The following is a 24012-nucleotide window of genomic DNA, read 5'->3' on the forward strand; positions in this document are numbered from 1 at the left end:
GGCAAGTTTTTTGGGAGAATGTGTCAGAAAGACAGGCTAACGTGTCCTTTTTAGGGTGGAGCCGCACAGCACTATCTGAATCATCACCCTGGCACTTTGGGTGATGCATCTGTAATCAGTCATTTAATTTTTACAGGATGAGAAAATACCTAAAAGCCACATCTCCTTCAAAACGCACGGCTAAGTTCTTTCTGATAATTCCTCTTCTTATAAATCTCTAATAGTTCCCAATTCGTTCTGAATCAAGGACAGCATAACTGATGAGGGTTTCCATTTATACCTTCCTTCCTTCTTCTCATACCTACCACACACCATCATTTCTCTGCCGCTTATCATTTCATGAACGAAGTTAATTCTTGCCACTAAATTTTAAGACTCATTCCCTCCACTAGCCTGGAATGCAATTCGCCTAAATAGAGGGACAGCTATACAGCTCAGAACAGTTTCCCCAAGGCTGTGTGTGCTTAAGAGCCAACTTCACAGTTTCCTAGCCTTCAAAGTCATTAACATAAAATCAAGCCCAAAACTCTGATCTCTGCAGAATGTCTTCACTTTAAGGACATCTTACACTCACCAACGCACCTGGGAAGCTCAGCTGGTTGAGTGTCCGACTCTGTATTTTGCCTCAGGTCACGATTCCAGGGTTGTGGGATCGAGCCTCATGTTGTGTTCATGTATAAGAACTCACTCATTCTGGAACAGTCTCATTCTTTCTGAGAACTATCCCCCAGAAATCTAGATTCTGAAGGGCTATCATATAAAAATGGGATTAGACTTGTTCCATGAGGTCCAGGGAGTAAAAATAGGTGAGTGGAAGTTTCAGGGTATACAGATTTGGGCCAGTTAGTAGCAGAACTGGAGCAGGACTTTAGCAAGTATTTATCAAACACTATGTACCTAACATTATGCAAAGCTCAGTCTTATTATTCAAGAAGCTGACAGACTACAGAGGGAGAAGGAGAGGTAACCGGAAATTTCTATACCGTGTGGCAAGGAAAAAAAACACAGTTTTCTACAGCAGCTACCAGCCCAGAAGGGCAATTAATCCACCTCTGGAGAGTCAGACAAGCTTTCTAAAGGATGAGACAGCTAAGGTGACTTCTGAAGGACAAGCAGCTAATTTACACAAAGACTGAATTTACAGCCAGGGAATGGGCACTAGGAGTGGGAAGGTCAGAGGCAGAGAGGACACAAGTGGCAGCATAGACTGCCAGAGCACAGCTGTGAGGGGACCAGTGTCTGGAGAAGAGGCTCGCGAAGGGCCTGTACAACACGCTAGGGAAGGGAGACTCTATCCAGAGGGCAGTGGAGCTCTTCTCATCACTAAAGCCATCTGCATCAATTAAAGACATCCTTTTGTCAAAAGGTCTGTTATCATAACTGCTACTAACCTGGGATTTAAACGCATCAAATATTTTAAAATATCAGTACATTTTGCACAAGTGGTAAGGAACTCTTTCACAGAAGTGTATGATGGTATTTGGGAGAGGACTCGAGAGCCAGAGGCTGGGAAGCCCTAGGCAGGGTTGTGAGGACCAGCTGGAGGGGCTGTCCCCAGTGGCAGAGGTGGGAGCTCTCCATGGGTTGGTCCTGAACTAGCAGCCAAGCTGGCCTTAGGGTCTGTGCCCCATCAAACACCTTTCTCTCTATATGCCAGGATTCACCTCCACACAGTCCCCTCAAGGAGTTTCCATTCTCCTAAACTAAAATCTTGTTAACAGATCCACTTAAGGGAGTAACACAATTCTTTCTAGAAACTGGGGGAAAAAAATGCTCTTCTGGTTCCACTTAATCATTTTAAGTCACTTAATGTTTCTCAAGTAGAAAGTCTCACACTTTATCTGATGGTTTGTATTATGGCTCCAGAATTTTAGATGACTTCAGAGAGGAAGCCAGTGAACTTTGAAAGGACATCATTTACATTTGTTTGCCGTATCAGGTAGCACTTAAAATATATAAATGGGAAGATGTGGGCAAGAAAAACAAAAAGATTTCTAAAGTTTCCACAGGATTACTGTAGATCTTTTTATTTGTGTGGGGGGGGGGGGTGGGGGGGCTAAATGGAAAAATGATTATAGGACTTACAACATTTTAAAAAGAGTCACAGAGTTTCCTGTTTGCACATCTCTTTTGGCATTTGTTAATATCAGAGTCTAGGTCTTGGGAGAGGCCAATATATTTTAGACTTTTAAAAGTTCACTTGGACTTAAACTAGAAGTGGGAGATGGCTAATAGCTAAATTTAGCTTCTATGCAAAGTTACTACATTCAAAACTTAGCTCAACCTTTGAGGGTAACTATTTGCCAGAAGTCAAATTAAACTGCTATTTTAGGAAAAGAACTTAAATGAAACAGGCTTGAGAAACATTGACTATATAATAAAATGGCTTTTGAAATACCTTTTAATGACAAGATTTATCAAACACATCTAGATCGAATTTCTTCAGAAATATAGCTACTGATAAATGAAGAGAGAAGTGTTAGAAAAAATGTTTAGGTGAATGATGGACTAAACTTGGAATGTTCCCACAGGATCCCAGCTTTGGTACTTTTTATAGTGTTAAATAAAAGGTCTTTAAAGGGCATGGATGAAGGTGCTACGAAAAAGTCTTTGTGGCAAAGTCTGAAATTAGGATTCTAAGGCCATTGATGTTTTTGGTCAGTGTATTTTGAAAAACACGTAAGATCATGCAATGCCCTAAGTAATGATAATCAATGGTGGATCATTATAAGCATCAGGGAATCAAAATGAGAGGAGAAACTGGGAAATATCCTGGAAGTCATTTTTGCATGTTTAAGTCTCTGAACTGTTCACTTTCTTTCTTTAATCTCTCACCTTGTCTTTATTTCTTCCCTTCTACCATTTATAAGTGGAGATGAGAAACTACCTAGGGCTGCGAAAGAGAAGGAAGCTGATGTCCTGTACAAGATTGAGAAATGACTCCTATACTCAACTCTAGCTACTCTATATGACCTTAGGGGAAACTAGGACTCTCAAGTCCCAGACGCCATGTGTATAAACTAAGAGAATTGTGGTACTCCAGTACACGGCTGTTGGCTACATAAGTTGGTATAATCTTTATACAAGCTCTTTGGCAAATGTATGGCGGGGGGGGGGGGGGGGGGGGGGGGGTTTGTTTTTTGTTTTTTTTTTTAAATTTCATGAAGGGGCGCCTGAGTGGCTCAGTCAGTTAAGCGTCTGACTCTTGATTTCGGTTCAAGTCATGATCTCACGGTTCCTGAGTTGGAGCCCTGCGTTGAGCCCTGCATCGGGACCCCGCACTCTTGGCTTGGAGCCTGCTTGGGATTCTCTCTCTCCCTCACTTGTGGGCTCTCTCTCAAATAAATTAAAAAATAAATAAATTTCATGAAATACAATTAAAGGGAGTAAATAACTACACACAAAAAGGGCTGGCAATTAACCAGCAGATGTAGGTAGAGATCTTCGACGGCTGTTACCATTACATAGGGGGAGACAACTAATCACTGTGTGCCTTCTGATGGAAGTGCATATTGCCCTCGACCCCCAATCCTAACCTGAATCTGATCAAGCCTCTGTAACTACTAACTTAAAGAAAATGCAGAAAACAGAACCATGCTAAACACCACCACAGAGATGCAGTGAGCATCATTCACACTGTAAGAAATTAAAGGATAAACAGTCTGGGTTCCTCAGCAAACATACTGTAAGGGAAAAAAAAAAAGATTTTTATAAGGGACCGGCCCAATGTCAAAATGGTATAGATTTGGACCTTGATTCAATAAACTGTTAAAAACAACAAAACATCAGGCTAAGAATCTACTTTTGTATGTTTGAAATTTTCTGTAAAAGTTAAAAATAAAAAATTAGGAGATTATTAAAAATGGTTAACACTGAAAGCAAGATAACAATCAACTTGTAAATGTGAACTCTCTCTTGTCTATCCTCTTGGTTATTGGTTATTCCTCCACTCACCAGAACGTAACAGACCAAGACACGGTTATGATATCACAATTTGTGTCTCTATTAAGTGTTAACACAATTTCTGGGCTTTATAAGAGCCCAGGAACCAAGAAAAGAAAAAGGTATTTCTGGAGGAACCACATTCCAAATGACAATCCAAATGATGCTATGCTTAAGCCTTGAGCTTCATGCCCTCCTGGTGTAGCAATGTGCCATTATGAAGCACTTAATACATTTCAAAGCACATTATCTCATTTTATTCCCACTATAGCTCAGTGAGGTCAAGCAGAACACAAATTCATCATTATTTTAAAGAGAAACCACCAGCTGTGAGGGATGCTCACATTATTAATTTTGAGGGGGAGGGGAAAAAAGAAAACACAGAGCTACCTACCATCTTCTCCTTCAACCAAATGACAAAGAAAAAATTATCCACTGAAAATTAACTACAGTAGTCAAGGAAGCACTGCTCTTCTTACATAGACAACCAATAAAGAAAATTAGAAATAGACAAATGAGGGGCACCTAGCTGGCTCAATCGGTAGAGCATGAGACTCGATCTCAGGGTTGTAAGTTCGCTCCCCACTGTGGGTACAGAGGATACTTAAAAATAAAAATCTTAAAAAAGAGGAATAGACGAATGGAAAAATAACTCTCTCAAATTAAATGACCATTCAGTATCTGACAAGAAACTAATTTTATTAATAAACCATTAAAACGCCATGCCATTTTGCCTATCAGACAGAATGAATTCATTTATATATGATAATATCCCCAGCTGAGGGGGAGACAGGAAAATAGGCATTGTCATATAAAGTGCCTACTAAGTTTCCATCTCTGTGCTAGGCACCATACTTACTGATGCAAGCAGTCCACTCTTCACAAACATAAGATGAAAAACTCAAGTAAGTTCAGCCTCAGACTCAAGTGTGTAGCCTTTGTGGGGAAAAAGTCAGTGAACCCAAATAGATCATAATGGAATCATAGATCCATACTGTCTTGATTCTAGAAAGCCACCCCATTTTCAGTGGTATTAAAGAGACTGCAAAGAAACAACTAAAGGGCTTATACAAACAAAGAAAAAAATGTCAAACCCTCCCATATCACTGCGTATCTTCCCATCTATACATTTCATCCCAGGGACCAAGGTCAGGTGTTAAAACAAGCATAGGAGACATGTTCCAGGACTATTCCCATCAATGACACACAGCTACAAAACTAACATTTCACACTAATCTAAATATTTAACTTTCTGTCCCCTGAGCTTATTTTTAAGGCGTCTAGTCAAAAACACTGGTCAGTCTGTTTTATGTTTATATGCATAATTCAAAAACACTTCTTATGAAATAAATTTCATTTCTTTTTGATGAACATTCTATTATATGTCCCACCTTTCCATTTTTAGTTTAATTTAATGGGGGGAAATTATTGGGCATGTAGAACTTTTTTTCATTACTCTTCTGTTCACATATTTTTTAAAATTAAGAAGGAAATTCCCAATCCTATCTAACTACTAGTAATCTCAGTGTTCTACTACAGTTCTTAATTAAGGAATCTGAATTTAAAACAATACAAAACAACATCAATCTATTTTCTAAAAATCTTAACCTCAACAAAGTTGTAATAGTGGCCATTTCTGTAGATAGAAAAGTTGCTTTGATCCAATAGCCAAAGAAACTCATTATAATCCAAGAATGATAGGTCCTACTCAAGCACTTGGAAAACACACAAAGGTGCAATGCACCAGTCCTGAATCACCAGCCAGAAAGACTCTATCATTCATAATGATGATGGAGATTACAAAGCCCCGCCTGAGGCGGAATTTCCTTCCTTCAAAAAGATGCTATGATTCCCTGCCCCCATGCAGAAGTAATGAATGCAATCCACTGAAACACCCTGAAAATACAGAAACCCAGGTTCATTAAGACACTCAAAAACAGGGAAAGTGAAAGAAAAAGAAAAGTCATACACCCCCCCCTCCCAAAACAGATAAATGGGCACCAATCCCTTATGTTCAAAACTGGCAATAAAAGGAAAGAATTAAGCATTTATTTTGCTCCTCAACTTTTTTTCTGATGAACAAACTAACTTTATTTCAGGGAAAATGAACATAATTAGGAAAATCACTCTTTTCAACCCCTAATCAAGTAACGCAGTAAAGATCAATGGATAAAGCCATGAAAATGAAGTTGACAGTCACTTTTACAATGAAGGCATCATCCGATTACTACTTGAACACAGGCCCATTTTGACATCACCACAGAATGACCCAAACACTGGTTACTTCATAATGTAGTACCACATGAATGAAAGCACACAGCACCACCTAGGACTCCTTAACCAAACCTTTCAAATCTAATCAAGACTTTTAATTTGCAGTAAATAAAGGGGACACAGACACCTAAAGGAAGCAAACAGAAAAACCCAGGACTTTTTTTCTCAATATGGCTGATACTTTTTTCAACAAAACAATGGCATAAGAAAGGGGGAGGTGGGGGAAGGGAACTACTCTAGATGAAAAGACCTTTAAGAGACATAACTAAATGCAACATATGGATATACTTTGAACAATTCAACTAGAAAGACTAGGAGGAGGAGAAAGAGAGAAGGGATATAAAAAGCAAGTTGTGGTGTAATCTTGATAAAGCTTAAATATGAATGTAGATGGGTTTCTGGGGTTGATTCTCTCTACATTTTGGTATGTTGAAAACAAGAGAAATAAACAGAAATAAATCTACAAGACCCCAATCTCCTCTGTATTGTGGCCCAAAAAACAAGTTTCTTCTGTAAAGTAGCCAAGGAGACACGAGAAGGGTCCTAAGCTGTAGGTGATTCAAGTCACCAGGGAATGTTTTCATCAGTCCTGTTATGCAAACACGCACACCCCTGTACTTAAGTCACAGGGTAATGAGATTTTTTAATAAAGGTTTTCCTTTCCAAGTAAATTCAGCCTCCTAGGTGAGGAACAATAGGCATGCAGAACCACCACAGAATCTTTCTCTGCCCATGAGGAAAGGAAAAAACCAAACCAAAAGAGCATTCCACTTACTCTCTGCAGGCTTTTCTCCATCTGTCAAATAGAGACAATACTGCCTTACAGTTTTTATGAAGGATTAGCACTAATATGTGTATGTGCCTGTAACTGGCCCCTGGCAGTGGCTCAAGTAAATGACAGCTTATAAAAAATCACTTGTAGCCAGTTACCTACAATCTCAAGATCCTGAAATTTGCAACCACGTGGGCACAGAAGATGACACTGCCCAGCCCAACACATTTATTTCAGCTTTGTGAGACTATGACTAAAGGACCCATCCAGTAAACCTGTGCCTGGAATTCTAACCTACAGAATCGGTGAGACAACAGATGTCATTTTAACCCTCACCCCCAATCCAGCCTCCTTTATCAGCTTGCTTAGTCCATAAATGCTTATCAGAGATGCCTAAAGCACTGTGCTGGTGCGACGTGCTCTGTGAAGGAATAAAATACCTGAAAGGGTCCCGTGCTGTTCTTCTGGTATCTACGGATGCCCTGGATTCGGCACCACCTTCCAATCCAGCGTGGTCACCCTCTATTTCCTTCTGTGCATCTCTCCAGCCTCACTAGACCACAAGCTCTTCTTTGATCCTTTCCTTCCTACACTTTCACACAAGCCACCCCCTCAAGTCTGTAGATCACTTCTGCATATTCTCTGCTTACTGAAATGTTTCTCACCTTCAGATACTAGGTCTAGAGACCTCCAGGAGATCTTTTCCCATTCTCCCTAATTACCAGCATTATCATCTGCACACGGCATTATCTACGATTTCACTTTAGCACTTGCTCTGCCTTCTACTGCAGCCATCTACAGGCTGGTTTCCCCTACAAAAGTGTAAAACACCTCAAGAACAGAGCTGTACCTCACTCAGCTTTTTATCTCTCACCTCCCCTCAAATGTTTGCTAAACTCAAGTGAGAAAACTTAACCGGGAACTCAGCATAATTTCCTGCACAGAGCTGTTAATGTTTGACCAGGTTGATCTCCTTGACCTCGAGACAGATATTTAATTAATTAATTAACGTTCCTTCACCCTCAGCCACTAATTAGATTATTCTGTTCAAACCAAGATGGTGCTTCTGGCTCCAACTCCACCGTTTCTCAGGACAGCTAAAACCCTAGCAGCTAATGAAGAGGAGGATGATGAAGAACCCGTATTTGCACCAGCTACACACATTACACAGGAGCTTGAGATTTTCAGTTCACTTAACTCTCCAAGCAACCATCACTTTTGCTAGGCTTTTCCCCAAGGAAAAGAGCCTTGATTACATGATATTCTATTGTTACAAATCACCTATATATTTATGATATGTAAAATGAGGCCTAGAGCAGAGAATGAAAACAGGCATCAGAGCTGCATGTAATAATATATAATCCCACTCAAATATAAAGATGTGTATCTTTGTATGGCTATTCATCACAAACATTAAAACGGTTATCTCTGGATGGGAGTGGGGATAATTTTCTGCATTCAGTTATAAAATACAGATATTACATGACAAAGATGTTATACTATTAGAAAACCAGTGACTTTCAAGATGCCTCAAACCTCTGTATTTAAAAGTATAGCTCATTTGTAAAATTGTATGTTAAAAAATACAAAGTAAATACAACAGAATTTAATAGCATGTGTCTTTAGGTTTAGGAACTTAAAAACATTAATCCCCCTCCCTTAATCTTTTCCAAGGTTCTTCGGTGAACCTGTATTACATCAGGTAATGGGGGTGTGGTGGGGGTGATTAAATAGTTTGGAAAGGTACTCAGTCCAGATCCATTCCCCCAAGGAAGTTCTCCCAGAATGAATGGGAAACATATTATCCAGCTCTTAAAACCACCACATATGCAGCTATTCTTGGGAGGGTCTCTAGAGAGTAAGTGGCATAAATAGAAGCCCCTAGTCAAATGGGAGGCTGGCATGTGAGCCTGCAGACCTCCAGGCACTAGAGGGGCACTGTTTTCCTCCAGTCTAGCTCTGCAGGGCTTATGCTGCTGCAAACTTTTTTTTTTTTTTTTTTTAAATCAATCAACATTTAGCACTTGCTGTGTTTTTTTTTTTTTCCTTTAAAGTTTACTTATTTTGAGATAGAGAAGGGGAGGGTAAGAGAGGGATAAAGAGAGGGGTTGAACAGGGGAGGGAGAGAGAGTCACAGACAGAATGAATTCTAAGCAGCCTCCACACACTGTCAGTGCAGAGCCTGATGTGGGGCTCAATCTCATGAACCTCGAGACGCAAGATCATGACCTGTGTTGAAATCAAGGGTTGGAAACTTAACCAACTGAGTCACCCGGGTCCCCAGCTGCTACAAACTTAATCACCTGCCCCAAATCTGTAATAGCTATCTGGTAAATGCAGGTTTCCATGCCCCCAAACTATGGTTCTATCATATTAAAAATTAAAACTTAAATTTTAAAAACATTTATCAACTCATTTAAAAAACCAAGCCCATTACATATTAAAATAATATGTTTTACGAAAAACAACTACATATACCAAAACAAGTAAGGATAAAACTTCAATATCTGGTGCAACAGAAGACAACTTATTATCTGCTTATTATTCTTATTATCTGCTTTTAATTCAATCTATTGCAATCTATTGCAATGTACTGATTGTAGTATATGAAAAAGAAAACATAGCCTCACCGGTGAAATCAGTGATTATTAATGAAATTCTTTTAATGAATAAAACGAGTTGACATTTGGAAGATCAGTATAATTCAGTGACCCAGTATTTTCCAAAAGATCAATGTGTCATCATAAAATCATGCATGAAATGGAATTTAACAACATAAAAAGCTCATGGATAAAGTTTGATTCCACAATGCAACAAATCTTTTGGTGTAATATAAACAAGGAATATCCACAATTACCTGTAAAAGATATTGAAATACTTCTTCCTTCACAAGCTACCTATCTCTGGGAGGCCATATTTTTAAATGGATTAAAATTTTTTTAATTTCAAATTTCTTTAAAAAATAATTTTTTTTAATGTTTTATTTTTGAGAGAGACAGAGACAGAGTATGAGAGGGGGAGGGGCAGAGAGAAAGGGAGACAGAATCCAGAGCAGGCTCCAGGCTCTGAGCAAGCTGTCAGCACAGAGCATGATGCAGGGCTTGAACTCAGAAAACGCGAGATCATGACCTGAGCCAAAGTCAGGCACTTAACTGACTGAGCCACTCAGGCGCCCCTAAAAAAATTTTTTTGAGAGAGTAACCAGGCAGCAAGCAAGCACAAGTAGGGGAGAGGGTCAAAGGGAGGGAGTGGAGGGTAGGGGTGTGTGTGGGGGATCCCAAGCAGGCTCCACACTCAGTGCAGAACCGGAGGAAGAGCCTGGAATCATGACCTGAACTGAAATCAAGAGTCAGATGCTCAACCCACTGAGCCAGGCATCCGTTTTAATTTTTAATATGGTAATATGTACCTTCCCCATTTTGTCAAAAATATTGTCAAGTGATGTGTAATCAAGAATGGAGATGGAATAAAAATATTTTTTACCTCTTCATCAAGGACATTCTTAGATGAAACTGGTTTCTTTTTTTAAACAAAGCATGGGACAGTACAGAATACAATGATGACTAGTGCAGTTTGGTGCCACTGTCTTGACATGTACTAAGGTGCCAGTAATTACGCCCACTGCTACACAGGGAGAAAAACAAACCACTCTCGTGAAAATAGTTTAGACTTCGGGGACTCCTTGAAAGGGTCTTGGAGACCAACCTGGGGTTGGCAGAAAAATACTTTGAGAACTGCTGTACAAGAAAAGGCACCTCTTTAAGGATTTACAAGTGTGTGAAAAGGAAGAAGGGAAGAAAGAAACAGGGAGACTGAATCAAACTTTAACTGAGAAATGCTCTCTTTTTAATGAGTGAGGAGAGTACATGGCCTTAAAAGAATTAAGTCTATGTTAGCTGTTCCTTCTGGAATGTCCCACTAAATTAACTCCTTTATTCTTTCATTTCTCTGCAGATATAATGAATAATTTAAGTTTACAAAACATGAAAGTTGGGGCAGTTATTTGCATTATAAAAGAATCCTGTGATTTCCAAGGAGATTTGACTTCCTGAGTTCTTAAGGCCTTTGTTTATAGCTAATCAATGATTAAACAAGAAACAAATTCAAAGCATAATGTTAACAGCCATTGCTAATCAAAGATAGGCTACTCATTAAATTGTATCATAAGTAAATTGGATAAGATTTGCTGATCTACACAGTGCTGCAATAACTCACCTCCCACATAAAACAAGATATATATGGAAACCACTTATCACATCCATTACCTAATATTACTTTAATATTGTTAAACTTAGTTATTAAAATTTACACACATTAAGCAAAAACTAGGAATGTGTGCAGGTTTGAGATGACAGAGGCAGAGACGGGCTGTAAACACTGGTGTGGTGTTGTGAATTTGGTTTTTTTTAACGCAAACAGTATTTCTGATTTGTCAAAGTGGGACATACGTGGAAATAAGCATTAATTAGGATATCTTGGTTTCTAAGAGTATTTTGCTGTCCTCACTGACTGCAGTTTTGTTTCATGTTTTTATTTTTCAGAATGTCCAGGGGCCTAAGCACCTGGTGCCCTCACACATATCCTGAGTGCCAAATCCATGTCCTGCCTGATTCTTGACAATGGGCCTTTCTCTGTGATGTGAGAATCCGGCCCACAAATACCTGGCATTACTGGGGGTGAGAGGCTCGGCAGGTCAATCATTATAAAGTCTCAATACCCAGAATGGAAATCATTGGCATGTTTCTGTGAACATCACTTCTGGTAGCTTCAAACTGGTCCACAACAAGGACAGAATTCCTAGACACTCCCACTGTGGAGTTGCTTTGTAGGGAACGGGGGGCACATGATCCAAGTAAGCACAATCCTGCAAGCTCACCTTCCATACTTTGATGTCCTGGTCTCCTTTCCACCGGGAAGCCAGCTGCCTTCTGTCTCCTCCTGGTGTCCATCTCCTGGCCCCTCTCCTATATCGCTTCCCAATGGCTCTGACTGCCCAAAGACTCCCCATTACTGCTGTTGTCCACAACTTCCGCATCACATCCGGGCTCCCCCTCCCATCAAAACCCTTATCAGCAAGGACAGAGGTAAGAAAAACGGGTGAAAGAATAATCTGTGGTCTCACCACCACCAATTTCTTTTCCCAAAACTTAGTGTTAGTGAAAGTGGGGTGGAGGTCTGGGGAGGAGGGAAGCTTCCTTCCTAGGAGCACCACCTCCCCAGCAGGGTATTTCCTAGTGGCATTTCAAGGCATATTAAGAAAAAAATTCAGGCAAGGGCCCTCCTCACCACCACTGAATTTCTTCCTCTATGTTAAGACATTTTATGGTGTCCTTCCATTCCTGTCTCCCCAGTGCAGCTTCCAACAGCTTAAGGAAGGAGTGTCTTCCTTAAAACATGAGGCTGCCATGCTCAACAATCTCCATTCTCTCCCCACCAATTATTTAGAAAAAATTTCTCGCCGGGGGGCGCCTGGGTGGCTCAGTTGGTTAAGCCGGCGACTTCAGCTCAGGTCATGATCTTGCAGTCTGTGGGTTCGAGCCCCGCGTTGGGCTCTTTGCTAGCAGCTCAGAGCCTGGAGCCTGCTTCTGATTCTATGTCTCCCTCTCTCTCTGCCCCTCCCCTGCTTGCTCTCTGTCCCTCTCTCTCTCAAATGATAAACATTTTTTAAATGAAAGAAGAAATTTCTCGCCAGGCACTGAAGACCTTCACCACCACCTCCACACCTTCAACATGAAAAGCCCTTAAAAATAATGCTTCGGGTACACAGTCCTGGATGGAAAACTGGTCACGAGTAAGTAAGAAATGAGGACGCTGGGATTATATGCTATAACCAAACAAAACCAGAAAACCTGACACACCATTTTTTATACATATATGCATAAAATGTATGTAGAAACGTATACAACGTAACGTTAACAGTGGTTATTCCTGGATGGTAGGGAAACGTATTTTTAACCTTTTAAATTTCATTTATGGTTTCCTTCTCTAACAATAAAATGAATCAGGCATGGTCATTTTACAAAATGAAACTTAACTATTATTTTATAAAGAGAAGAATTAAGAAAAAAAATATATTGGGGCTTATTTCTCAAATGCAGAAGAGCCCAAATTGTGATCATGTGGTTAACATACCTATCTCCAACTCAAATCTTTTATCTCCCTAAATAACAGACCCAATATCCAGTTAAACAACTCCTCCTATTTCTGTGTTATTTTTATTTTCAAACAATTGCAGGACTAGGTCTCTCAAACCCTTCCTTTATGTCAGGAGCAGGCAAGGTTTTCAATCTCCTTGAAAAGTAATATTGAAGGGGTGCCTGGGTGGCTCAATTGGTCAAGCATCTGATTCTCAATTCTGACCCAGGTTATGATTTCACAGTTCGTGAGTCTGAGCCCCACATCAGGCTCCATGCCGATGGTGCAGAGCCTGCTTATGATTCTCTCTGCCCCTTCAGCACTGTCTCTCAAAATAAACTCAAAAAAGAAAAAGTAATAGTGAAAATTTTTCTGCAGATTGCTCATCAATCAGCCTTTTGGGACTTTACAAACAGGGATCACCTAGAGATCACGGAGTCTGCTTAACTAAATTGGTGAGTATGCTGTTTTCATACTATCATGATTCCAAGAGGAGTGTACAGATGAAGTCTAAGGATCTGAAACTATCAATGTAAAACAGAGCTGTAGTATTGCCTCTTGCCATTCATGCTCATTTCCATTTCCATCTGAATGATGGGAAACACTTAAGTAAACTGCCTGCATATCCTCCAGTATAAATCAAAGAAGTCAAATACCCTCCTCTTTGCTGATGATGCCATTATTCATTGAATTGAAATACTTAAACTGTTGAAAGGAGTCACTCTTATTTTCTGAAATAACTCAGAATGAAGTACACCAAAACTAAATAAAAACCCTACGGTTCAATTTGGTCAACTATATAAGAAAACATTTTACAGTTAATGCATCCTGATCATCAAAATCTGATGCTTTAGGGGCGCCTGGGTGGCGCAGTCGGTTAAGCGTCCGACTTCAGCCAGGTCACGATCTCACGGTCCGTGAGTTCGAGCCCCGCGTCAGGCTCTGGGCTGATGGCTCAGAGCCTGGAGCCTGTTTCCGATTCTGTGTCTCCCTCTCTCTCTGTCCCTCCCCCGTTCATGCTCTGTCTCTCTCTGTCCCAAAAATAAATAAACGTTGAAAAAAAAAAAAAAATTAAAAAAAAAAAAAAAAATCTGATGCTTTATAGAATTATACGGAAGCCTGACTTTCACTGAGCAGTGACCTGCCCTGAAATCTCCTTAGATGCAGGCATCTGGGGTCTCTAATAAGATCATATTTAGGAGCACCTGGGTGGCTTAGTTGAGCATCTGACTCTTGATTTTGCTTCAGGTCATGATCCCAGGGTCTTGGGATCAGACCCTGTGTTGGACTCTGAGCTGAGTGTGGAGCCTGCTTAAGATTCATATTCTCTCTCTTCCCGCCCCCCACCTCCCTCTCTCTAAATTTAAGAGATTAAAAAAAAAAAAAATCATCTTTAAAGGCTTAAATGAGTTTAAAGCACCCCTAAGGAATACCTTAAAAACAACTCAAGCCAAAGCTCCTGGTGGGCTGTAAGTTAGCAGTGTGACACAGTGAGGCCTAAAATGAGCTGTGAGACTCCGGGCTTTCTTAGGTGGAAAAGAGGTATTTTGGCCACACTGTTCCGAAGGATTAGAATAGTAGGTCAGTAAATGGCTGCTTGCTTTCTTCCCTATCCGTTTAATAAGAGGCTGCAGATCATTCCTTCAACAACCTGAATTCCAGCAGCAGGCTGTGCTCACTTGGGACACCAGGCCTTCCACCAGGGTCTCCCACCACTCCTCCTGCTCTAATTCTAGCGAGGGATCTGTGTCACTATGAACTAGTACCCTACAGCAACGGCAACACAGAGGCTGTGGCAAAGGATTATGAGAGCCCAGATGTCATTTTTGGCCCTACAGGCCATTTAATCTCCCTGGGCATCAGAATTTTACCTTAAAGGTAAAAGGGGAAGTTGAAGGATGCTGAAATTCAAAAACTGGATAGAGATACTATACACCAAAATGTTAATGGTGGTTATCTCCGGTGGACCTGGATGACTTTTATTTTCTTCTTTATATTTTCCTGGACTGCTGGAATTTTCCTCTGAGAAGCAGAGGAAACCAAAACTTTCCTCTTATCAGAGTAAACTGGAACTATTTGTTTTTATGAAATATAAAACACAAAAATCTAAGGAAGTTTTTTTTTTTTTTTTTTTTTTAATTTATTTATTTTGAGAGATGCAGAGACAGAGCGAGTAGGGGAGGGGCACAGACAGGGAGAGAATCTCAAGCAGGCTCCTCAGTGTCAGGGTGGAGTCCAATGCAGTGCTTGAACCCATAAAACCGTGAGATCACGATCTGACCCCGAAACCAAGAGTCAGATGCTTAACAGACTGAGACACCCAATGCCCCTACGGAAGTTGCTTTCCATAGCAAAACAGTCTTGCCCTTATCCCTACAGAACACCTGCAACTTTGTCTTTGCCTTCCCTCCCTCTGAACGGCTTGATTAGGTCTTCCTTAGGCATAGTCACTGGCTTTCTAAATGACCCCACTTGTGGAGAGCAGTGTGGGATACACAGCACCTTGTACTTGGAGGCACCTGCATATTTTCAGAGCAGAGCTGGGAACTGAACAGCACTTTCAAACAGCACATGCTGTGTATGCTGCCTTGGAAAATGCAGGTACCCTGGCTCTGTTCCATGGGCACATGGAGCTTCAGATCAAGCCCTGGGTGGCCCCATCCCACAGAGGCAAAAATTAACAGATTTTAGGCTTGTGGAGTGTTGTCCCCAGAAGCAGAAGGGCACTTGCTAGGCATTTTAGAAGTTTTCTGAACTTTCCTAGGATCTTTTCAGACATGAAACAGAAAATTCACTTCCACACAGCCAGGGTCAGTATTGGATGAATGGGAAATTCCAGTGGTATGGCAGAAATCAAGGAAGTGGTCTGATTATTCACCAAGGGATTATGTGCTTACCAGGTATTTAACAAGAGTATCAGTTCAATAGAGCATTTTTCTTTTTTTTGGCAGGGAGGGGGGTGTGGAGGAGAGGGAAACAGAGGAGTGAGCGGTAGAATTTAACTTTACAATTCCTTGCTCTGCTGGGGATTCTCAAATCTGTGCATCAGAATCACCCAAAGAGTTTTTAAAAATGCAGAGCATAAGTCCTAGACCAGACCCACAGAATCAGAATCCCTGGGGTTGGACTATGGGAATCTGAATTATTGCAAAGTTCTAGAGCCTTTTGATACTTACTCCCTAAAATTAAAGTTGAATGGGTAAAATCTGAGCAAATGCTCTGTACGTATTGGCTGCCTCCACCTTTAAAGCCACTATGATAATACGGTATGCCACAAGCAGTGCAAACAGACCAAGAGCATGGAGTCAACTATATTCCCTATGTATTGTGACAAAACTTATCAAAATAGAATTTAAATATGTGCATTTTATTGTTTCCCTGTCATGCCTCAATAACACCATAATTTTTTAAAGTTCCAAATGAAAAAGCACAAAATAAAAAATCTGTAGCATCTTGATTTTACATGTATTCCTAGGTGCTAGATGCAGAGTATACAAATGCAGAAAAACTACAGTCTCAACTATGAGGAACAGAAGGCACAACATATATGTTCTTACACGCACATATTAAACAGTCATGGAGTAGTCACTCTTGTGAATGGGGCCCTCTTATGTTAATTAATCCTCACAACCCTATGGGTAGGTATAACTATTACTGCCATTTTAGAGATGACACAACAGAGAGAGGTTAAGTAACTAGACCAAAGGTACAAAACTAAAAAGTAACAGGTCAGAATTTAAATCCAGGCTCTATCACTTGATGTGCTAGCCTGTTCGAGCTGCCGTAACACAATACCACAGACTGGGTGGTATGGATTTTCTCACAGTTCTAGAGACTACGAATTCTAAGACTAAGGTGGGGACACATTTGGCTTCTCCTGAGGCCTCTGTAACTTGGCTTGCAGATGGCCTCTTTCTTACTATGTCCTCACCGGCCTTTTCCTCTGTGTGAACACATCCCCAGCGTCTCTTTTTCTTCAAGGAACCCAGTCATATCGAATTAGGGCCCACCCTAATGGCCCCATTTAATCAGGTCTTTAAAGACTTTATCTCCAAGTACACTTGCATCTAGAGCCACTGAGGGTTGGAGTTTCAACATAAGAATTTTGGCAGAACGCAATTCAACCCATAATGCCTGATGACGGTGTAACCTCAAAATTACTGGATCTCCCTAAGGCCTGTTTCTTCAAGTGTCCAATAGCGCTAATGAGAATCCAAGGAGATAATTCATGTGAAATGCTTAGCAGTGTCTGGCACATCATTTTACAGATGAGAACAACACTCAAGAGACGGTGATTTGCCCTGTTTTCGGCTCTAAAGTGGAGTTCTTACCCTATAGAACCCTACTTTCCTGTACAAGCAAATGTATAATCCAGCAGAATTTTATATAATTTATAAAATTTTTGTATCTCTTACTTCTTGCTTTCTCACGGTACTTTTCTTACTTTATTATAAACAAGGGAATAAGTTAAAACTTCATTAGGGAATTATTTCGTTAGTAAAGTATACTACACTTTCCTGGAACCGTATAGGACTTTCATTCATCGTCTCTCCTAATTTACAAAGACAGTCAGCTATAGTCACAGTGATGATGCCTCAGAAGATCAATATTTATTTTTAACTATTAAGAAAGAAAAGCAACTCAATGCTTTTTTTAAAAAAAATTAAGATTGTACTTTATGTTTGCCTGGTACTCTACATAGTATATCCATTTAATCCTCAACACAATCTTAGGATCTTGTTTTATTGAGCTCTCCTAACAAGCACGTGAGGAAGGTATTATTCCCATTTATAGCTGAGGGAACAGGAGGAGCAGAGCAAGGTTCAATGTTTTTCTTTAAGGTCACAGAGCTTCACAACGACAGGCAGAACCAGAACTCTTACTGACATCTTTGAGTTTAAGACCAAGGTTCTCCATTTCAGGCCACTATCTGCCTTGGCAAGTACAGTAGCTGGTTTTCTCATTTCCCATTCTCTACACAGAGCAGGTGCTCAGCAAATAAGGCAGTCTGATTTGGGGCAATCTAGACTAAGCTGTAAAAAATCTTTGACGTCCTTTATATGGGCCAAGTTTCCTGACAACTTTGACCACCACCAATCCCTTGGACTAATAGCTCTTTTAAGGAACCAACCAGTCTCCTTCTTCCCCAATATTCAGCACACTGAGTGCTCATTAAAGTTCAACAGGTATCTGAGAAATGAGCGTTCAAGTAAACTGTTGTGTAATAGAATCTTGCATGTTCTTCCTTTAGTGATGACAAAGGGCACTTTTCAGCCACAACTATATAAAAACATCAACAAAAAGAAACATTAAAAAACCTCTCTGTTGGGGCACCTGGATGACTCGGTTAAGCGTCTGACTCTTGATTTCAGCTCAGGTCATGATCTCATGCTTCATGAGCTTGAGCCCCAGGTTGAGCTCCACGCTGACAGTGCAAAACCTTCTTGGGATTCTCTCTTGCGCTCGCCCGCCCTCTATCTCTCTCTCTCTCTCTCTCTCTCTCGCAAAATAAATAAACAAACAAAAAACCTCTCTCACAGTCTATAACAGAGAAGCCTACAGGGTTTTTCTAGGCCCGCAATTCAAAGATTCCACTGCAGTCTACTCCTAACAGTGGTTGAACTGACCACCACACCTTGAACACCAATTACAGGCACAGTGCAATTGGGAATCACCAGTGAAGAACCACACCATGGTGTTTTTAGTCTACAGCATGCTCTCAGGGAAAACAATTTGGCATATGTGAGAGGGAAGTTCACGATTCCCAGAGGGAATTGCAATGGATGATAAGGTCAATCTGAGTCAGAGTGGAATTGCTGTTCATCAAGGCCCCTATGCTGTAAAAGGGAGCTATATTAAGAGGTATCATGACAACTTTTATTTTCTCAAGAATATACTGGTGTGTGGATTTTTTTTTTTTTTTTTTTTTTAGCTTCAAGTTTGTTTTGCCATAGCAGCCCAGGCAAGTTTTGCCTGTGCCATGGAAACTATCTGACCACTTCTGAGCTGTTCTGGATACAGGGAAGGGAGGTGGGCAGAGCTGGCCAGAGTGGTGTCCTGAACTCCACTTCAAGCTCTCTTTCAACTTCAGAGACTTGTGGATGTCCACTTTTTCACCTCTGTTGCTTCTGTGTACCCTGTCGTGAACTATCACCTCCCTGGCTACCAATTTCACAGAGCTTTTATAAGCAGATTAAAAAAAAAAAAAAACTGAGGTCCCAGAACAAAAGCATTCAATGAAGAATTGAAAGGGTAAGTATTGCCAGCATTACATTTGCTGTCTGAATTCATCTTTTCAAAGCAGTCTTAGATCTGAAGCAGCAAATTTACTAGAAAACTAAAGAGGTACTCCAGGTTTTCTCTTCTAAATCAAGGTATCTCACAAATACTTTTCCCTGACATCTAAGGAGAGAAGAAATCTCAGAGGGAAATAAAGAGGCATACAAATAGAAAACTCTATAAATGGCCAAACTAAAATACTAATCTATCCACTTATAACTGCAATTAACATTTATTAAATACATGCAATATACAAAAGGTACTGAACTAAATGCTGTAAGGACACAGAATCATTTAAGAAATGTCTGCTCATCTTCCTGTAGTGCATCTGTGCCATAAGATGAAACTTGTTTAGAAAAGGTTTCAGGTTTCCCTAGGACATGGAAGAACAAAACTTTTTCTCTATTATGACTTCTGGCCTCACAGAAAAATTTTAGAACACACTAGGGAGAGAAAACTCTTACCTGTTAGTTTCCACTGACAAGCGGCAGCACTCAAGAGTTACATGGCTACAGAATGACTATAACTTCCATAATAACCTAATTAAATCTGACACACACATGACATGGGGGGGAGAAAGAAACTCACGTGCCCTTCAATTTCAGTAAGAAAATTTGAAACGTACCGACAAGGAAAGCAGGAGGAAGATCAAGATCATGTGGTTTGGAAAGAAGATCAAGAACGATAGGGCAAAAATATTCCAAATAACAGCAAGTCACTTGGGATTGCTTGAATGCCCTGCCATATTAAATCACATATGGCTACAAAATGAAAGGAAAAGTTAAGGCCTATCTCACGCCTCACTTATGCTACTGATTGAGTTTGAGAAAGAAAATTAAGACAATCTTTTCAAGTTACTCAATCAAAGGCAAAACTGTAGGCTGGCCATTTAAGGGAATAAGCTCATTAGGTGGGGTAAAACACTTGTTTAGCAATTAGTGTCCTTACCCAATTAATTTACAACAGGAAGCCCTAAATTTCCTTAAATTTATCAGTATTGGTTTGCCAGAACTGACTGTTCCAATATATAAATTCTTTGTGTTTACTTTTCCCTCTGGATTTATGGGCTCAACTGTTCTCAAAAACAGAACTTTTTAATATCTGCTTCTTTCACTTTTAATATTCTACTTTCCCAAGCCACAGAACTGATGTTCTTCAACAAATGAAGTAAAATGCCGAGAACCAACTCTCATATCCAGGGATGGGGGAATAAAGAAGGGTTTATACCCTCAGGCAAACAGAAACACCCTTACAATAAGGTCGAGATGACATTAAGGAAATATACAGCACATCAAATGAAATTTTGTAGTAGTTACAGTTCTCATCCAGCTGAACCACCTTTTAGGGCAGCCAATCATGAACAAGATTCCTGTATTTGGAATTAAGACAGCAAGAATAGACAGCCTCTCCACAGAATTAGAAAATGACACTCAGCCAGCTCTATGTCCTGTGGTGTAATTTCACATGCAGCACACCAACAATTCTTGGTTATTCTTTTTTTTTTTTTTTTTTTTTTAATGAAAAGTAGATTGACTTACATGGCTCTCTGGCAATGAACTGAGGTACAGTGTTGGGCAGAGGAGTACTGGGGTTTGGAGTCCCTACTAGTTTGTTCTTGGCCATCTTCGTGTTTGCCTTAGCAAACTCTAGTCGTAGTGTTTGCGGAATTTCAGGATCGAAGCGGATGCCCTTTGGAAATAAAGAACAAATGGAAGATGTTTTCATTTCCTTAGAGTCAAACCGGAATGGTGACAAAATAAACACACCAGTAAACCCTGGCCTATCAGGAAAAAAAGGTCAGTAAGAACTCATTCTCACTACTTACACATAATATGTGAAAATCTGTAATACAACATGTCTAGAAAGTCAGGGGAGATTTTGTTTACTTAATTCAAAAATTTAGTTACATGTTTTTTCAACTATTTCTTCTTGAACAAAAACCTTCAGGATCAAGTTTTTGGCTTTTTTTTTCTTCTCCTTAAAGTTTGTTTATTTTTGAGAGAGAGAGAGAGAGAGAGAGAGAGAGAGAGAGAGAGAGAGAGAACACGAACACAAACGGGGGAGAACCAGAGAGAGGGAGACAGAGGATCCAAAGCAGGGTCTGCACTGCCAGCACAGAGCTCAACGCGAGGCTCGAACTCACGAACCATGAGATCATGACCTGAGCTGAAGTCAGATGCTTAACTGACTGAGCCACCCAGGTGCCCCAGGTTCGAGTTCTAAATATGGACCAGCAAAGTCCTAGTAGAGTTAAAAACCTCAATTAATGGCTACCAATAAGAATAATTAACGTAAAGCTCTGTACAATACTGGAAATCACGGAGACCCAGGCCCTGACAAGTGTTCTGATACTGATGTAAAACAGTATTATCCTTCAATGCCTTAGTTTAATCACCTATAAAGAAAATTCCCCTCCCTTTCTAACTAGAGGGCTTTCATAATGGTGATACATGTAGTACTGAGTTATTAAAACAGAAACTGAGATTAAAGATTTCAATGTAACTAGTATCATTTAATTCCAATTAGCTAATAAATTTATATAAAGCCTTACTGTCTTGAGGTGGTAACATCCCAGTTTGGATTATAGCTGGCTTACTAGCTACATGGCTAGAGACAACAGATTATATGGGCCAAAGAGAGGGTAGTAATTTCAATTACCCTTGACCCTATTATTACAGTTAACCTAAAACAAAACATTCAATAAATCATAAACATTATAAAACACAAGATTTAGGGCAAGATAAATCTCTTTTGAAACCCTCCTACTATTCAAGAATGCCTCTGTTACTAATCATAATAAATAATCTCCTATTTTCCAGTGCTATGCATTCTGGATCCCAACAACAGTAACAAAAAGATATCCCAGTATAGTATATAAATGTGCATCCAAAACAGGCTCAGGTCCCACATCTGTCTGCATGGTATGCCCTGGAAAGGGGGTGGATTTCTGAAAATGAGTATCCTAAGAACACAGGTTTTCCATTTAGTGTACATGTGAGCTTGTGGGTCCCAAAGGCCCCTTTCTACATAATTAGCTTGACAAAAGAGCAATTTCCACAAGAAATTAGTAAGAATCTTTGACTCTGTAGACCAGGATGAACAACTCTGAGCTTTACAGGTTCAGCTCCAAAGATGAGACAAAGAGCCTGTGACTGGACAGTTAACTGCAGTAAGAGAAATAAGGGGGGAGGAAGAAAGAGAGCTCCTCAGGGAGATACAACAAAAGCCACAGAGCCCTGACCTACAGACATCCTGGAGTGGGTGGAATTTCTTTGTGAGCCTGATTTGTCCATTCTCTGAGAAGAAACCAACCGAAGGTAGCAACAGGGGTGGGCGGGAAGAGAAGGAATCCACTCTGCACAGCCCTAACCAACAACAAAAAGCAAAAAGGGGGGGTGCCAGTTGTAAGAAAGGTAAAAAGAAATTCTTTCCCTAACAGTTCTGTTTTTATTTCATTTTAACTTAGGAAACCTCAGTATTATCTTGCCAAACACATAAATGAGGAAAAAGAGTAAGGCCACATTCTGAAGCAGAGTTTGCTTTCATCCGCTTCCACGTAAGAGCATTTCACTCTATCAAAGCTAGTATCACAACAGAATAAATATTTCCAAATATGGACCCAAAGAGCTGTGGTCTTTGCTGAGACAAGTGCAGTCCCTGGCTAACGGTATGCTGTGCCTATTTACACAACACCCCATCAGCTACACATAGTAGCAATCTGCCAATCTGCCATCAATTTCAGGGTGTCCTCCCTGGCACTCCACTCCACCAACCTTCCCGTGAAGAAGGATTTTTTTTTTTTTTAAGCCAACTTTTATTGTACTTGCTGCTTCCCGAAGAAGGAACTTTCCTAAACCTGAGCACTGTGGTCCAGGCCATTGTAGCACGAGAAGAGCATCCTGGGACCTCTCAGCGGTCCTGTGGAACTTCTAGCCTCAGATAATGAGGCTGCACATCTGAATTCCATGCCTCAGCTCTTCCACTGGTGCTCCAGAGTCAACAGAGGCTCTGCACAACATGCTTGCCTTTTACACCGCTTGGACTGATGGCTCGTGTCCTAAAACATGCTGAATTAAGCCTCCCCAACTCCCTCTTCATACCCCTCCTCTCTGCGAGCTAAAATAACACCACCATCATGTTCCAAATCAAAGTTCCAACTCCTTATTTAAAAAAAAAAAAAAAAAAAAAAAAGGCAAGCTCAGAAGTTAAAATGACCTAATTTGTTTGGCAGCTTATTCAGAGGCCGGAGGCTTAGAATACAAGCCACATTCCTCTAACATCTTTAGCAGCAATACCATATTTGGTAATCAATATCCTGCTCGGCTCAGTTTCTATCCAGAGGGATCAGCCAAGCCAAAAACATTTTAAATGTTAAAGGATGATGGGGGGTTGTGGGGGTGGGCAGGGGTAGGGAGAGCATGGAAATGGAAGGAAACAGGGGAGAAAGATAAAAAAAGAAGAAGATAGATAAGGAGACCTGAAAAAATAAAAACACCTTGTGCTTTTAATTAAAGCCTAATAAGATTATTCTCTGGCCAGAGTGATTTCACATTAAATGCTGTAGGTGAAGATTACTGCCAAGTCAAGAGGGGACTCGGTGCCTTTCAAAA

The 24012-nt window shown here is 40.3% G+C and overlaps 1 protein-coding gene across 14 annotated transcripts in view; it reads right to left on the reverse strand.

Annotated features, from left to right (window-relative positions):
• Window positions 1–24012, reverse strand: part of RBPMS (RNA binding protein, mRNA processing factor) — a 176349-nt gene that overhangs the window by 45395 nt on the left and 106942 nt on the right. For all 14 annotated transcript variants that reach the window (XR_014137638.1, XR_009615911.3, XR_009615912.3 and 11 more), the window contains one exon: window positions 20941–21091. Coding sequence is in view for 6 of the 14 variants with exons in the window: in XM_060653153.3 (XP_060509136.1) it covers window positions 20941–21091 (151 nt within the window). In the remaining 8 variants the exon portion in view is untranslated. The remainder of the gene's footprint in view (window positions 1–20940; window positions 21092–24012) is intronic.

This window comes from Panthera onca, chromosome B1 (assembly GCF_046562875.1).
Source record: "Panthera onca isolate mPanOnc1 chromosome B1, mPanOnc1 haplotype 2, whole genome shotgun sequence".
Taxonomy (NCBI): Eukaryota; Metazoa; Chordata; class Mammalia; order Carnivora; family Felidae; genus Panthera; species Panthera onca.